Genomic DNA, 17176 nt, shown 5'->3' on the forward strand with positions numbered 1-17176 from the left:
TGTGTGTGTGTGTGTGTGTGTGTGTGTGTGTGTGTGTGTGTGTGTGTGTGTGTGTGTGTGTGTGTGTGTGTGTGTGTGGTGTGTGTGTGTGTGTGTGACATAACTCCAAAACTATAAATCCTATCAGCCTTACCTTTGCATGCATAATAAAAAAAACTCCAAGGAAGTGCAAGAGTGAAAATTGGTGTTTGGGTGAACGAACACACACCTTTTGAAGATAATTAACGGCCTTATTTAATTATATATTTTAATCAGGCGCATTCTCAGCCACCTCGCTCTTTGGGGTCTTAAGGTGTATCCAACGTAACTTAGCTGGGGTCTGAAGCCACAGTGTTCTTTGGCCTGCTCAACCATGCCTTGACTTGTAACAGGAAGCAACTATTTAACAATGAAGTATTTTTTCCACATTCCTCACTCATATTGTTAAATGCATGTTTATCAAAGCTAAGGATCGTTGTGTACATCGCTTTTGTACGTAATATAGTTTTCAAAGTAGGAGCTTGGAGCGATTTCATGTGTTATATGATAGGACTTTCCATGATCTACTCTCACGGCCAAATGAAAGTACATCATCAAAATATAATTTCAGTTCTGAGGATCGGATATCATCCAGACGAAAGAAGTGTCGAAATCTGTTGTGAAATCTGATAATTGAAAGAAATAATGAGTCTGATAACAAAGTGGATATACCTCATTTACTTTTCGCAAGCAAGGCTCTGTTCCCTCCTCCTCCGTACATACACAAGGAAATGTGAAATTTCCAAAGCATTAAACTTACCTTTTTCTACTGTTTGGAGAATTATATTAAGTGAACAAAAATTTAAGGAACGTGACAAAATTATCCAGGTTAATTAACGATAAGATTTAATGCATTCACTGCGAGATCTCATGCCATGTCCCTCGGAGGGACTGCCTGTCCATAGCATCTGCCAGATCTGTGTCTATTTTCTGAGGTTTCAAGAAGTGCTCTACAGGGAATCAAAGCAAATCTTGTGAAAAACAGACGTTATAAAATAAAGTTAAATCATTTGGGCGGACCGCGAATGATGTACCATGTGATGTGTGCACAGACAAACAGGCAAACATGGTGGATTATCTGCAATGTATATACTTCATGGGCGATTTTACTTTACGATGTCTGCAGGGTTGTTCTACATTAAGCAGCAACTCTTTTGTGGATAATAAAGTCATTATTTGAACGAATTCATTTTATTTCCTGAACTGCTGCGCGCATGGTGAAGACCAGCCATTCCTTATCAACCATTTAATTCAAGTGCTTGCTTGAGTGCTTAAGCCCCTTGCCGAGTGCCCTATAGTCGACAGCGATACCACGCTCCGCCATCCTGAGCGAGTGGTTCGCGCTCCGCCATCCTATGCGAGTGGTTCGCGCTCCGCCATCCTGAGCGAGTGGTTCGCGCTCCGCCATCCTGAGCGAGTGGTTCGCGCTCCGCCATCCTGAGCGAGTGGTTCGCGCTCCGCCATCCTGAGCGAGTGGTTCGCGCTCCGCCATCCTGAGCGAGTGGTTCGCGCTCCGCCATCCTGAGCGAGTGGTTCGCGCTCCGCCATCCTGAGCGAGTGGTTCGCGCTCCGCCATCCTGAGCGAGTGGTTCGCGCTCCGCCATCCTGAGCGAGTGGTTCGCGCTCCGCCATCCTGAGCGAGTGGTTCGCGCTCCGCCATCCTGAGCGAGTGGTTCGCGCTCCGCCATCCTGAGCGAGTGGTTCGCGCTCCACCATCCTGAGCGAGTGGTTCGCGCTCAGTCATCCTGAGCGAGTGGTTCGCGCTCCGTCATCCTGAACACCTGATCTCAGAGCTGTTTGCCATATGAACGTGTTTTCGAAATTACGAGCCAATTTTTTTTCTACCTGCCACACGCACCTGTTTGTAAAGATGAATGTTTGTGATATGAACATATTGAAATGTCTATATCATGCAACAATGTTTTTCGGTGAAAGCTACTCAAGGTTTTTGGGTTGTATACAGTAAGTACTGTCGTCAGTAATCACAGACTCTAACATGATGATTCCTGAAATGTTGCCGATATCGGCCAAGCAGGTGTGTGCGTGTGTGTGTTTTTTGCTCACAAAGCACAAGATATTCTCTGTGCTCACACCCCAACCCCCACTCCTCTCTCTCTCTCTCTCTCTGTCTGGATCATCCTTGCTCTACCTCCTCCCAATACAGTGCAGCACCTTCCTTTTACTCCTTTCTCCCAGTCTCTGGACAGGAGTTTGTCTCCAGACGCGTCTGAACAGTGTTTGTGTCCGGACAGCTTGGCTCCGGATGCACCCAGCGGGTTTTGTTTCCAGGCCGTGTTTTAGTGTGTCCGGGAGAAAATGGATTTCGGACATTATTTTATTTCCATCTTCACTGTTATTCTATGCAGAATCATTTTTATGAGACTATGAATCGTAATTTATGCTCCACCGCATGTCTGCCTTCCCTTCCTCCACCCATCCTCACTCCCCCTACCTCCTCTCTCCTTTCCACTCAAACCTCTTCACTCTCTGCCTCTCCCCCCCCCCCATCCCTCTTTTTTTCCTCTCCCCCTACCCTTAGCATTCCCATCAGCAAAGCGACGGGTGGCATTTGCTCGTCATTTCATAAAGAAAGACACAAATATGCTAAGACGTTACTCACCAGGATGAAGACCTTAAAACCATGAATTCTGAAGAAAAAAAAAAAAAATAACAGGGAACCGCACCTGGCTCTTGCCCTTTAGCATGAGGACATTAGTGATGCGTCCAAAAGGCAGAGCAAGTGTCACCACCTCTGCTTCAGTGGCATGCTCAGGAAGCTTGCGGATGTGGAGCACACGAGATGGTGCACATTCCACATCTACCTTGAACTTCTTACTCTCACCACCATTCTCTGCAACACAAAAAAAACAAAATGCAGTTATGACATACTTACAAAGCAGCGCACCTTGGAAAGCAAATGCACATTTTGCAACATACTTCATACATGGCATTCGTTTGAAAAAAAAAAAAAAAAATTTTGTGTGAAAAACCAAGAAAGTTGACATTTCATGTGCTCATCCTTCGTCGGGGCAGAAAAAGGTTAAGCCTGAAAAGTGAGGTTCTCCCTGCTTCCCACGGCGGTTAGCGTACTTTCATGAACCGAGTCGATTCCATCCATTCTTCCAACACATCTCTCCCCATGCATTGCTAAATCATGAATTGTCATATTCATCAATCCCAGATGCAGAAACCAAGTTTCATAAATTATTTTTGGTTTGAGTGAAGCAGAATTAAAAATAAATATAAAAAATAGTTTAAAGCAATGTAAAAAGTTATAAGATTACCTACAAACTCTGGCAATAAATAAATAATGAACACAGCAGTTAAAAACAATGCATGCATTTGCTTGAGTCAGGCATAAACTCCACACTGTTATGTTAAATTGTTATTTGAAAAGAAACAGCAACAAGCTCACACCTTCATGCAATATTTGATTGTAAAGTTATGGTAGTTAAGTCAACAGGGAAGTCCTAAACAGCCATAAAGGGGTTCAGAAGACACAAGAAGCCTTGCCTCTCGCAGCACATCATGGAAAACAAGTGAAATCCTTCAATACAGCGCGTGTGGTGAAGCAAATGAGTACACTAATGTTAAAATATGCAATTTATGCTTTTTCAGTTGAAAAACAATTAAAAAGCGTACTTAATATTTGAAATGTAAAAATCTTGTTATTATTGTGATAAGCACCTTTATATATATAACAGAAGGAATGAAATTGTTCGATACAGCATGGCAGGGGACCGCAAAAGAATGATAGCATCAGAAGAACTTAGCTTTCAGCATTCGGCGATCGGCGCGAAATGCGATGGTGGGCGGAAGTGACGTCTTTCGTTCGTTCGTACATGAGGGGCGCGTTTTCTTCGTTTTTTTCCGTCAAGCAATAAATTAAACTCGCCGAAACCCCGTCACAGACGGATTCCGTTCATTCAATCACCCTCACCAGCTCACCCACACTCGAGGGACATGGACTGGACAGGGCGTGCTTGTCCCCGCCTACTCATCCCCTGCCCCTGCCCCATTCCCCCCCCCCGCCTTCAACTTGCTTAACCCCGCCCAAAAATGTAATTACCCTGGCCCCGCCTCTTCACTCCCCGCCCCACTTGCCCCCGCCCCCTGTCCACCCCGCCGAATTCACCCCAGCCCCCGCCCCATCTCCCGCTTTCAATTTGCTTACCCCCGCCCAAGAATTTGCTTACCTTGCCCCCCGCCTCTTCACTCCCTGCCCCCGTCTCTTCATCTCCCACCCCACCTCTTCACTCCCTGCCCCCGTCTCTTCATCTCCCGCCCCGCCTCAACCAAAAGTGTTTATTCTGCTTCAGAGTTGAAGCTTGACTATTGCCACTGTGTGCGATGCACTCTTACAGGTACGAAGTGTCTTTCAGTCCAGGTCACAGGACCGAGAAAAACGTGACGCGACCGCTAGAAGCACAAAATTCGTCCTTCAGTGTTAATATATAGAAGATACAATGTTTATTGTTACATTTTTTGTGTCAAATTCACAGTCTGAGGTAGTCAGCATGTGCAGAAGAGGGTTTTACATTGCAGACGCTATTTTTGAGGAGTGGAATTACACCGCTAAGCGGTGACGGTCTGTCGACGACAGATGTATTAACGTAAGCAGATGACCGATGATGTCATGACGTCCTGATGCCTCTCAGCGGTGACGTCACACGTCGCCATGTAAACGAATGTAAAACGAAAAGTGTTTATTATGCTTCAGAGTTGAAGGTTGACTATTGCCACTATGTGCGATGCACTCTTACAGGTACGAAGTTTCTTTCAGTCCAAGTCACAGAACTGAGAAAAACATGACTCGACCGCTAGGAGGAGCACAAAATTGGTCCTTCAGTATTAATATATAGATGTTTTTCACATATACAACACATTACTTTCACAAATTCGATACAGCGTGGCAGGGGACCGCAAAAGAATGATAGCATAAGAACTTAGCTTTCAGCATTCGGAGATCGGCGCGAAATGCGATGGTGGGCGGAAGTGACGTCTTTTGTTCGTTCGTACATGAGAGGGGAGCGTTTCTTCGTTTTTTCCGTCAAGCAATAAATTAAATTGTTTTCACATATATAACACATTAGTTTCACAAATTGCCATTAAAATACTCAGGTATTTCCGTCAATTGTCACCATTTCCGTCGAGGTTACGCACTGCATCAACCGGATGGCCGTCATTGGCTGTCTTGAGGCACGTGGGGGGAGACACCGGACCCACCGGAGACGTGATAGACGACGCCAGGGACATTTCAAACTCGGTGCAATTGTATACAGCGCACGCACTGTAAAAATGACCCTGCATGTGGAAGTCACAAGTAACGATCATATTACGTGTTCATATTGTGGCACATGGCCAACATGGCCATTGTCGGTAATAGCTCTGAAGAGTTTTGCGATGTCCTTTGTCGCCTAAACGTGATGAGAAATGGGAGTAAACGTCATCCAACATATGAACTCTAAACATTTGACACGAGCAAGCTTGTTGGGCCAAATTTTACTTTTTCCAAACTAATTAGTGCAGTCATTCGGGTGAACAAACATTTGAAGGGAGCCTGTGCGAACCAGCTCGAGGAAATGAGAAATAACCGTTTCATCTGTCCTCTTCTGCCAAACTTTTTTTGGAGCTTCGCTTTCCAAACAAGGTGGCTTCTTGGGCAGGTGGTGAATTCAATTTTTTTGTATACAGTGTATGGGCTTGAGGAGGAGCAAGAATTTATTGAGTTCAGGCTTCACAGACATATATTACGTCTGACACCGAATGTGGACAGAGGTCATTTTTTCACCCCTATCTGTTTGTTTGTCTGTGAGCAGGATACCTCCAAACATTTTGGACAGATTGAGATGGAACTTGGTGGATAGGTTGGGTGTGTGACAAGGACGAATTGTTTAGACTTTGGTGAAGATCCGGATTCAATATTTTTTAAGTGATTCTTTCAGCTCGTTCATGTCACCGACCCAACTCATCCAAGTTTTGTCCAAATCCATCTATAACTTTTTGAGCTATCGTGCTATATATTACTTTTGGCTCGATCTCTTAATGGTGAAGAATCCCTGAAAAATTTCTCGCATCAGGATGTGGAGCTGGATCTTCACCAAAATCAAATAATTTCGTCCTCGTCACACCTGCCCACCAAATTTTGTCCAAATCCATCCACAACATTTTGAAATATCCTACTCACAAACAAACAGACAGACGTGAAAGCATAACCTCTGCCAACCTTCGGTGGTAGAAGTAATAAAATGCAAATACAGGAACAAACAAGAAAAAGAGCAATCACAGATTGCAGACTCTCGCCAGGACTTGTTTTGTGTGGCGTTTGTGTACTAGTGCGTTTTGTTATTAATACGAGACATAATTAGAACTGCTACTTTACAACTGCTGGCAGAGATGACCAGGTACCAAGACGTCCCACTTTGATCAGACACCTAACCCTAACCCATGATGTTTTTTTTTTCATGATTATTCAATTGAATTCAGAATGGGTTTAAAATAAATTCAATTCAGATCAAATAGAAGACCAAAATCAGAAGGATCCCAAACACGCAAAAAGAAAAGATGAAGTCATCAAGAGGAACCTGGATAGGATTTGCATTACAGGGGCTGCTCTACCCTCAACCCCATCCAGGCACAGCCAAATGAGCCTTATTCAAAAAAAAAAAATAATCAAAAAAGAATCCAGATAAAAAAATTAAACAATTCTGGCTGCCAGACCATGCGTCCGATGAAGTTGAAATTTAAAACGTGCATTCCCCATCATTACTAGATCACAATTGTGAAGTTTCACGTTGATTGATGAAGCGGTTCCAGAGAAAACATTTAATATTTTTCTTATATCCAATATGGCTGTCAAACCATGAAAACAATTATTCCTTCAGAACCTTGTACACGCATGCCTTGGGGAACGTTTATGTGAATATTCCCCTCGATCTGTCCGGCCGTTCTGGAGAGGATGACATTTATACATTTTAGGGTAAATCCAATATGCTCGCCAAACCATGTGATCTATGACATCAGATGTGTGAACCTTTTGTTCCTCATGGATAGGCAGTCATATGTGTAAAGTTTCACCTTGATCTGTTCAGCCACTTCAGAGAAGAAAATTTTTGAAGGTTTAAAATATATATATATATATATATATATATATATATATATATATATATATATATATATATATATATATATATATATGGATGCTGAATCACGTGACTGATGATGTCATTAAAAAACATTTTGTGGACCCTTTTATCGTAAGATGACCCTCAAAAATTTTCATACTGATCATATGTAGCGTTCTACATATGCAATTATGACGTCATAACTAAGGCACCTCTGACATGATTTAAAAAAAATTAATCACTCATTCCCCATGAGGCGTACTTGCCGTGTGCCAAGTTTCAATTTTTTTCTTCGTGTGGTTTCAGAGATACAGAGGTCCAAAGATTTTTGGATTTTCCAACTTGGCTGCCAAACCACATGACTTATGAGTTTCCCCTCAATCTGTTCAGCTATTTCAGAGAAGATTTTTGAAGGTTTTCTTTAAAAAACAACATGGCTGCTGAATCACCTGACCGATGACACCATCAAAAAAATTTGTGTGGACTATTTTATCCCAAGATGACCCTGAAAATTTTTCATACTGATCGGATGTAGCATCCAACATATGCAATTATGTCATAACGAAGGCACCGATGAAGTTTAAAAAAAAAAACATAATAATAATAATAATAATAATAATAATAATAATAATAATAATAACTAGAACTGCCACTTTATAACTGCTGGCAGTGATGACCGGGTAGCCAGTCCATCCGCCTTTGACACAACTGATACAACATGAGACTTAAATCATCTTACCAAAGTTTCGCATTTATCGGATAAGCGGTGCCAGAGAAAACATTATTTAATGGTGATAAAAACACAGGCCTGCTTCGAGACGGCGCGGAACAGACGAGTTACGAACCGGGCAGCACAAAGCATTCAATTTCCTTATTACTGGCGAACAGATTCAAATAATTAAATAATTCTGGCTGCCAAACCGCGTGACCGATCAGGTTGAAATTTTAAACGTTTGTTTCGCATGTCGGCTAAATTACAAATTTGAAGTTTCAGATATATAGAAGCAGCGGTTCCAGAGTAAACATTAATTAATATTTATCCTTCAATCCAAGATGGCGGCCAAACCATGTGACTTGTGATGTCATAATTTTCACCACATGTGCAAACACGATCGGAGACGATAAGTGCAAATTTTCGCTTCGCTAGGTTAAGCAGTTCCAGAGAAAACATTATTTAATATTTTTCTTAAAACCAACATGGCTGCCAAACCCTGGGCCCGATCCCGTTGAAATTTCAAACCCTCATTCCGCATGACTGTTCCACCATAAAGTTGATGTTTCACATTTATTGATGCAGTAGTTCCAGAGTAAACATTAATTAATATTTTCCTTCAATCCAATATGGCTGCCAAACGTTGCGTCGTACCTCAAAAGGGGGTGAGAACTTTTTATTCGTCATGGAGAGGCGGTCATAGTGGTGGAGTTTCACCTGGATCTCTTCAGTCGTTTCAGAGAAAAAGACGTTTTAAGATATTATTTTTCAATCCAAGATGGCTGACGAACCATGTGACCTATGACATTACAAATTTATATTGTGCTTCCAACTGGGTATTGGAACACGTTTGTGAAGTTTCGTGTTAATCGGTAAAGGTGCGTTTTTCTATCCAAGATGGCCGCCAAACCATGTGACGTGTGACGTCATAATTTTTACCACGCGTGCACACACGATGGTAGATGATAATTGCAAACTTTCGATTCATTAGGTTAAGCGGTTCCAGAGAAAACATTATTTAATATTTTTCTTAAATCCAACATGGCGGCCAAAACGTGTGACTTATCAATTCAAAATTAACAAACTTATATCGCCTACCTGTCCCGAATATAGTTCTGAAATCTGCCCTTCATCCGACCAGTGCTTCTGGAGAAGAAGTTTGAAGGTTTTAGGGTTTTTTCAAGATGGCCGCCAAACCATGTGACCGATCAAGAAGAAATGAACAAACTTGAGAAAGGACCTCATGTGGAATATATGTGTGAAGTTTCGTCTTGATCTGTCTTGCCCTTCTGGAGAAGAAGATTTTTAAAATTTATTCATTTTCAATCCAAAATGGCTGCCGAACCTTGTGACCTATGATATCATAAATTTAAATTCTGCTTTCCATCGTCGACCCGAACAAGTGTGTGAAGTTTCGTGTAAATCGGATAAAGTCTATTTTTCTATCCAAGATGGCCGCCAAACCATGTGACTTCTGAGGTAAAAAATTTTTTACCATGTATGTAGACTTGAGCGAGGAAGGCACTTGCAAATTTTCGCTTCGATGGCTTATGAAATACCAGAGAAAACATTATTTAATATTTTTCTTAAATCCAACATGGCGGCCAAACCATGTGACCTATCACTTTGAAATTAACAAACTTGCATCGCATACATGTCACGAATATAGTTCTGAAATCTCGCCTTCATTCGACCAGCGCTTCTGGAGATGTTTGAAGGTTTTAGGGTTTTTTCAAGATGGCCGCCAAACCATGTGACTTATCAACAACAAATTAACAAACTTGAAAGAGAACCTCAGGGAGAATGTGCGTGTAAAGTTTCGCCTCAATCTGCACAGCCGTTCTGGAGAAGAAAATTAAAAAAAAAAAAAAAACACTAAAAAACAAGATGGCGGCCGAATTACGTCACCGATGACGTCAAAATATTTTTTTTCTACGATGAATTTTTGTGTAGATGACGCTCAAGAAATTTCAAATTTTTGCCATGTGGCGTTCTACTTGACGAATTTTTACTGGGATACCTCTTCACTGATGACGTCACGAAAAATCACACGTATTCCTGAGAGGGAGCTTGTTAAAATGTATGAAGCGAAATTTTTTTTACCCGAGAAGGTTTCCGAGATACAGAGGTCCAAAGTTTATCTGTTTTTTCAAGATGGCGCCCGTATCACGTGACCTATGACGTCACAATTATCAATTATGTATGCTATCAAAAAAAAAGATACATATTTGGTGAAAATTTTGTGTCGATTGGTCTTACCATTTCTGAGAAAATGGCATTTAAAGCGAAAAAAATTGGAAATTTTGCAAATTTACGGCGGAAGAAAAATAATAATGCGTAGTAATAATAATAAACAGAAGAAAAACAATAGGGTACCCTAATAATCATCATCATCACATATTCCCCATGAGGAGTACGTGCTTTGTGCCAAGTTTTAATTTTATTTCCTTGGTGCGGTTTCACAGATACAGAGGTCCAAAGTTTTTCCAACATGGCTGCCACACCACAGACCTACGGTCATAGTTATCATTAAAACAATTATCATGAAAATTATTATGAGGAAAAGATCTGTGTAATGTGAAAGCTAAATCTTGGACTTTTTTTGAAATATAGCATACACAAACCGAGTTACTGAGATGGTTACCATGGCAACATAATTTAGCTAATCATCGCCAAAATAAAATCAGATTGAGATCATATCATGAGGAACAGATATCTGCAATATGAAAGCTAAATGGTTCACGGCTTTTCAAATATCGCATACACAAAAGTACATGGACGGACTATCGGTCGGTCAGAGCTCAATTTTAATGTCCCATCTCAGACCTTGTCGGAGGGGTGGGAGACAAAAAGGCACCAATTGTCAACAAAACAGATTAATGACAACAGCATAAATATGAGCATTTTTTGCCTTACTTTTCAGCAATAGGGATTGCAACATCAAATGAAAAATTAATCCAGCCGATTGAAAAATAGTGATGAAAGCAACCAACCTCTTGTGCTGACAGTCGCTCCCCCAGAATGCAATACATCAGGACCCCTCTGCAACACAAAACCAGCATGATAATCATCCCGAGAAAAACAAAATTCCACTCGGCAACAAACAGGTGAAAAAAGGTTAACTACACATACTCTTGTTTGATAAATTGTGCTTTGAATTAGCAAATAGGTACCAACGCACGTTTTACTTAAAAAAGAAAAAAAATCATAACGTGGAAATGCAAACGCCTTACTTCAATTTATAGACAACAAATGCTTAAATGATGACCATCCCTCCGTAGTGGCCTTCCCCTAATCATTTACAACATGCCAGTGTTCTCCCAACCCACCCTTTCTCAGTTTCCATCAATTCAGTGACACTCCACCTTGTCCACCCACCCTCCACGACCCATCGTCACTCCTACCCCCTATCCAAATTCCCTCACCCCTTATAAATGTTTCCCACCACCTTTCCACATTCCTGCACCATGCTTCCTCCGCTGTTCCAAACCGTGTGGACCTCTAACATGACAGATTATTAAAATACAGATTGCTGCTGATGTATAGGACATGATCTGCTTAGCAGAATCCTTCCTCCCACAAGATGTACCTGATACCCAAGTGTCTTCTCCCGGCTATTGTACCCTCCGATTTGACAGTCCTGAACCACGTTCCAGTGACAAAGTTGCAGTTTACATCAACAACTTTTTTTCATTACCTCCGCCACCAAAGGTGGATGGAGGTTATGTTTTCACCTCTGTCTGGCTGGTTCTCAGTCAGTCAAAAGGATATCTCAAAAAGTTGTGGATGGATTCAAACTAAATGTGGTGGAGAGCTTGGGTATGTAACAAGGAAGAATTGATTCGATTTTGGTGAAAATCCAAATCCAGATCTGAGAAATTTTAAAGTGATTCTTCACCATTGAGTGACAGGGCTAAAATGATATGCATCACGATATCTGAAAAAGTTATGACTGGATTCGGACGAAACTTGGTGGAAAAGTCTGTTAGGTGACAAGAACAAGCAAATAAAATTTTAGGTCAGATATGAATCAAGATCCAGCCTATCAGTGGGATACAAAACGTAAACTAATCAGCCTGGCAGAGGTATGCACTCTCCTGAATAGGCGTTATAGTTGTTTGTGTATTAATCTTACACCTCAAAACACAGGAGTACATTTGGCTACAACTTACCCTCGGCTCCCACCTTGTTTGCCTGTTGCTGTACCATCCTACTAAGTGACATCTACATCTCTCCCTCGACCAACTTTTAGCCTCCCATGCAAACACTCTCTTCCATATATGTCGTGATTTCAACTGTCAGCATAGTTACTATGTGATTACACGAGCCATGACAATGCAGCAAAGGACTTCTGTAACTCCATGGGTCTGACTCAATCTGTGAATTTTCTGACCTGGCTTTTTGCCAAAAGAAAATCCTCCCTTCTTGACTCTGTAATGATTTTTTTTCCAGAGAGCCACCTTAGCGCAGGTGAGTTTGGCAGGGACTGCAAGTATCCATCTCTCTTCAGGACTGATCTCCCATATCTACTGCCCCTGATAAAAACTCAGCCTGGGAATTATTCTACAGAACCTGCCCATTCTCATACACAGATTCATCCCACCTAGTCTTCAACTATCATACCCATCCTCCAATCCATGGTACACTGAATTACACAGCGAGGCAGTTCCCATGAAACAACTTGCTTTCTCTTCCTGGAAGGCAAATCCGGCTGAAGGCAATCTCAAATCACTCCACATAGCCCGCAACAAGTGTGCCCACTCTCAGGAAAGAGTAAAAACAACTGGCCAACCTCAAGACAACCTTTAAATTTGTTTCCCTCCTATAAAATCTGGTGATGCCTCTGTACTATTCCCCCCCCCACCCCCCTCATCCCTTCCCTCACTTAAAATGACACAGCAGACTCTGCCTGTGAAAAGGCCGATTGCCTCAATTGTGTTTGGTCCCAAATATTGTGTCTCTGCAAACCTTGATAGAATCATGAGCTAGTCTCCAAAAAAAAAAAAAAAAAAAATCTGGCATACCCTCTCATCTCCTTCCCCAACAATCCACTTGAAGTTCAGGGCCTCACCATCAGCCATTCATGATCTTTCTTGGGCAAACCACATATCAAAGTTGGCCTCCAAAGCCAGTCGCCGACTGGGCATCCTCTGTTATACAGTCTTTCCTTAGCAAATCTGAACAATACCTTCATCTGCAACTTGGAGTACTGCTCTCCCCTCTGGGCTGGAACCACTGCCTCACTTTATTCAGCTGGATGCCATGGACAACAAGACCTTCAAAATGATTGGAATATCCAGATCCTTCACTTTCACATCACAGGTTAGTGGTATCTAATTCTGATATGTCCCTTCTGGCCTTGCACCCTCAGCCCTGCCCATGCCCCCTCCCCCACTCTTTCCAGTTCTTCCTTCCACTTCTATGACTGTATCCATCTTGTTTGCCCCCTTTGTCTTCCCCTTGCTCTCATTTCCCCCCTAGTTTGTTATTCCTCCACGTCTCCCTCTTTGTTCCTCAACCCGGCTGTTGACGCTACCCTCCCCTTTTCTCGTGTTGCTGTTGACGCTCCCCTCCTCTTTTCCTGATCCATTGTGTCTTCTTGCTCCTCCATGAGCCTCAACAATTTATATATGTGAATTATTTCCTGAATAAAGTATATGCTGTATTGCAATAAAACCTAATGGATGGATCTAATGTACTTCCGTGCAATAGGCAGGGAATCCCAAGATGGTACTCGAATGAAACAACTGCTCCCTCTGGCAGGGTTCTCGGTGAAGCACTTGCACTATGCCACATGTTCAGTGCAACATCAAACGTAATCTCGACAGCTGACTTGCACCACGAGGGGGAGGTGGTATATGGTACATAGCGCAGTTGATGACAAAATACCACGTTTTTCAGTTTTATCAATATTCTCATTATATTATTGGCAAAATACAGGATGCCTTAGAGTATTGTAGGTGTGGAGATTTGAGGAAAACTTTTATTATTATTATATCGATAACAGGAAACGGATTTTGAAAGAAAATTTAGGATTTTTTTGGAAACAGGAAAGGCACTTTTTTGAAACACAGACTCTGCATAGCAAAGTGCGGTGACAGACCCTATTAGGTACTGAAAATCAGGGCGGTCTCTCTGGACCTGATCTCTTTTCAGATTCAGAGCCTCCATCCATCGTTATAAGAGCAGAAGCATGTCAAGGGTGGAGTAACCAGGGCAGAAATCTAATTGACAGTATGAGATCAGGCCAATGGAGAAAAGGAAGTTTTTTTCATATCAAATGCAAATCGATTCCACAACTGGGTATAGTTGGAAACAGTCTAAGGCGCCTGTAGTTACCCCACGCATGCAAAGTGAAACGCGAGGTTAAGCAATTCGTTCATGCCTGTCTGTCTTCACAGTTTATGATTCCATCCATTGGGACCATACTCTGTGCAGAGCGTCGGTGCTGCCGAAGCAGTTTCCTTGGCTATTGGGCACAATCCTGGACGGGTCGCCACTCCGACGCAGGATACTCGAATGACTCGATCATCCCCAGCAAGCTGGTACTCATTTTGCCGACCTCGGAAGGATGGCAGGCTGAGTCAACCCCCTGGTGAAGTAATTCAGCGAGGCTTGAACTCAGGACCCTTGGATCCCAAGCCGCCACCCTAACCACTGAGCCAACACCAGGCTTACAGTTTATGATTGAAGAACAACTTATTCAAAATGAATGTTATATTTTAAACACAAATCAGAACATGAATCAGAAAAGGAACCTGCAGTTTGGCAGTATTGGGCTCTGAATTTGTTGTGATCACACATGCGCAAAGGAGTGACAAAATATTTCTTTACTCTGTCTGCCAATCTGACAAACAAACAAAATTGAAAATCATTCCAACCAGGAAACTTATCATTTTTAAGGACGTCAAAAAGGACACAAACAAGTAGCGGTACAAAGTACACCGCCCCTAGGCCTAATAAATAAATTACATTCCACCAGGTGTGACATCACCAGGGCACCTTCATCCTCCGGGGATGCCGCCTTGCAGCACATGGAGTCGGAATTGGGAGGGAGCAGTGTACAATAATTGATTAACTGCAGAATTAAAATAAATTTAATTAATAATAATCGTAACATAATTCATTTCTCAATCAATTGCTGAATAGTATACCAAAACCACCACTGTTTCATCCAAATCTGGAACTTTTTGAAAATCAAGTAATTAATCTAAAAATGAAGGATTAAATAAATAAAACAAAAAATCCAAAATACCCTTTATAGCCAAATCACGTGGTCACTGGCAAGTCCAAATATAAGCTTCCGAGATCAAAATACGCCTGAGATATATATATATATATATATATATATATATATATATATATATATATATATATATATATATATATATATATATATATATATATATATATATATATATATATATATATATATATATATATATATATATACTCAATCTGCCTCTTATTTCCTTCCTTGGTTCATTCTTTATTTCTTCCCTTTTCATTACCTGACAATTGAACCAACATTCCTCAAAGTTGAATTAATCTGCTTCTAACTTTAAAAACTTTGAATAACATTTTATAGCATTGCATTTTCCTCATTTCATGAAAACCAAACATGTTCTTCTCCTTCACAACAACTTACTGTCACAAACACCCCACAATGCAATGAAAATTGTAAGCTAAATAAAGCAATACCACAAGATGAGCAAAATCAAGCGATATCACAAGATGAACGAAATCAAGCGATAAGCTAAATCACACGATATCACAATATAAACTAAATCACGCGATAAGCTAAATCACACGATATCACAATATAAACTAAATCACGCGATATCGCATGATTTAGTTTATATTGTGATATCATGATTTAGTTTATATTGTGATATCGTGTGATTTAGTTTATATTGTGATGTCGTCCGATTTATTTTATCTTGTGATATCGTGTGATTTGGTTTATCTTGTGATATCATGTGATTTGGTTTATCTTCTGATATCGTGTGATTTATTTTATCTTGTGATATCGTGTGATTTGGTTTATCTTCTGATATCGTGTGATTTAGTTTATATTGTGATATCGCATGATTTAGTTTATATTGTGATATCACAATATAAAGTAAATCACACAAGATAAACAAAATCACAATATAAAAGAAATCACATGAGAACACAAGATAAACTAAATCACATGATATCACAAGATAAACTAAATCACACGATATCACAAGATAAACTAAATCACGCGATATCACAAGATAAACTAAATCACGCGATATCACAAGATAAACTAAATCATGCGATATCACAAGATAAACCAAATCACGCGATATCACAAGATAAACCAAATCACACGACATCACAAGATAAACCAAATCACGCGATATCACAAGATAAACTAAATCACACGATATCACAAGATAAACCAAATCACGCGATATCACAAGATAAACCAAATCACGCGATATCACAAGATAAACCAAATCACGCGATATCACAAGATAAACCAAATCACGCGATATCACAAGATAAACCAAATCACGCGATATCACAAGATAAACCAAATCACGCGATATCACAAGATAAACCAAATCACGCGATATCACAAGATAAACTAAATCACGCGATATCACAAGATAAACTAAATCACGCGATATCACAAGATAAACTAAATCACGCGATATCACAAGATAAACTAAATCACGCGATATCACAAGATAAACCAAATCACGCGATATCACAAGATAAACCAAATCACGCGATATCACAAGATAAACTAAATCACGCGATATCACAAGATAAACTAAATCACGCGATATCACAAGATAAACTAAATCACGCGATATCACAAGATAAACTAAATCACGCGATATCACAAGATAAACTAAATCACGCGATATCACAAGATAAACCAAATCACGCGATATCACAAGATAAACTAAATCACGCAATATCACAAGATAAACTAAATCACGCGATATCACAAGATAAACTAAATCACGCAATATCACAAGATAAACTAAATCACGCGATATCACAAGATAAACCAAATCACGCGATAACACAAGATAAACTAAATCACGCGATATCACAAGATAAACTAAATCACGCGATATCACAAGATAAACCAAATCACGCGATATCACAAGATAAACTAAATCACGCGATATCACAAGATAAACTAAATCACGCGATATCACAAGATAAACTAAATCACGCGATATCACAAGATAAACTAAATCACGCGATATCACAAGATAAACTAAATCACGCGATATCACAAGATAAACTAAATCACGCGATATCACAAGATAAACTA

The 17176-nt window shown here is 40.6% G+C and overlaps 1 protein-coding gene across 1 annotated transcript in view; it reads right to left on the bottom strand.

Annotated features, from left to right (window-relative positions):
- Positions 1-17176, bottom strand: part of LOC147024613 (polypyrimidine tract-binding protein 3-like) — a 47094-nt gene that overhangs the window by 27550 nt on the left and 2368 nt on the right. Inside the window, exons 3-4 of the mRNA XM_085884670.1 lie at positions 10848-10896; positions 2703-2869 (exon numbers count right to left, since the gene is read on the bottom strand). Coding sequence (XP_085740796.1) covers positions 2703-2869; positions 10848-10896 — 216 coding nt within the window. The remainder of the gene's footprint in view (positions 1-2702; positions 2870-10847; positions 10897-17176) is intronic.

The sequence above is a fragment of the Eptatretus burgeri genome, chromosome 6 (assembly GCF_056783735.1).
Source record: "Eptatretus burgeri isolate ZD-2024b chromosome 6, Ebu_testis_v1, whole genome shotgun sequence".
Lineage (NCBI taxonomy): Eukaryota > Metazoa > Chordata > Myxini > Myxiniformes > Myxinidae > Eptatretus > Eptatretus burgeri.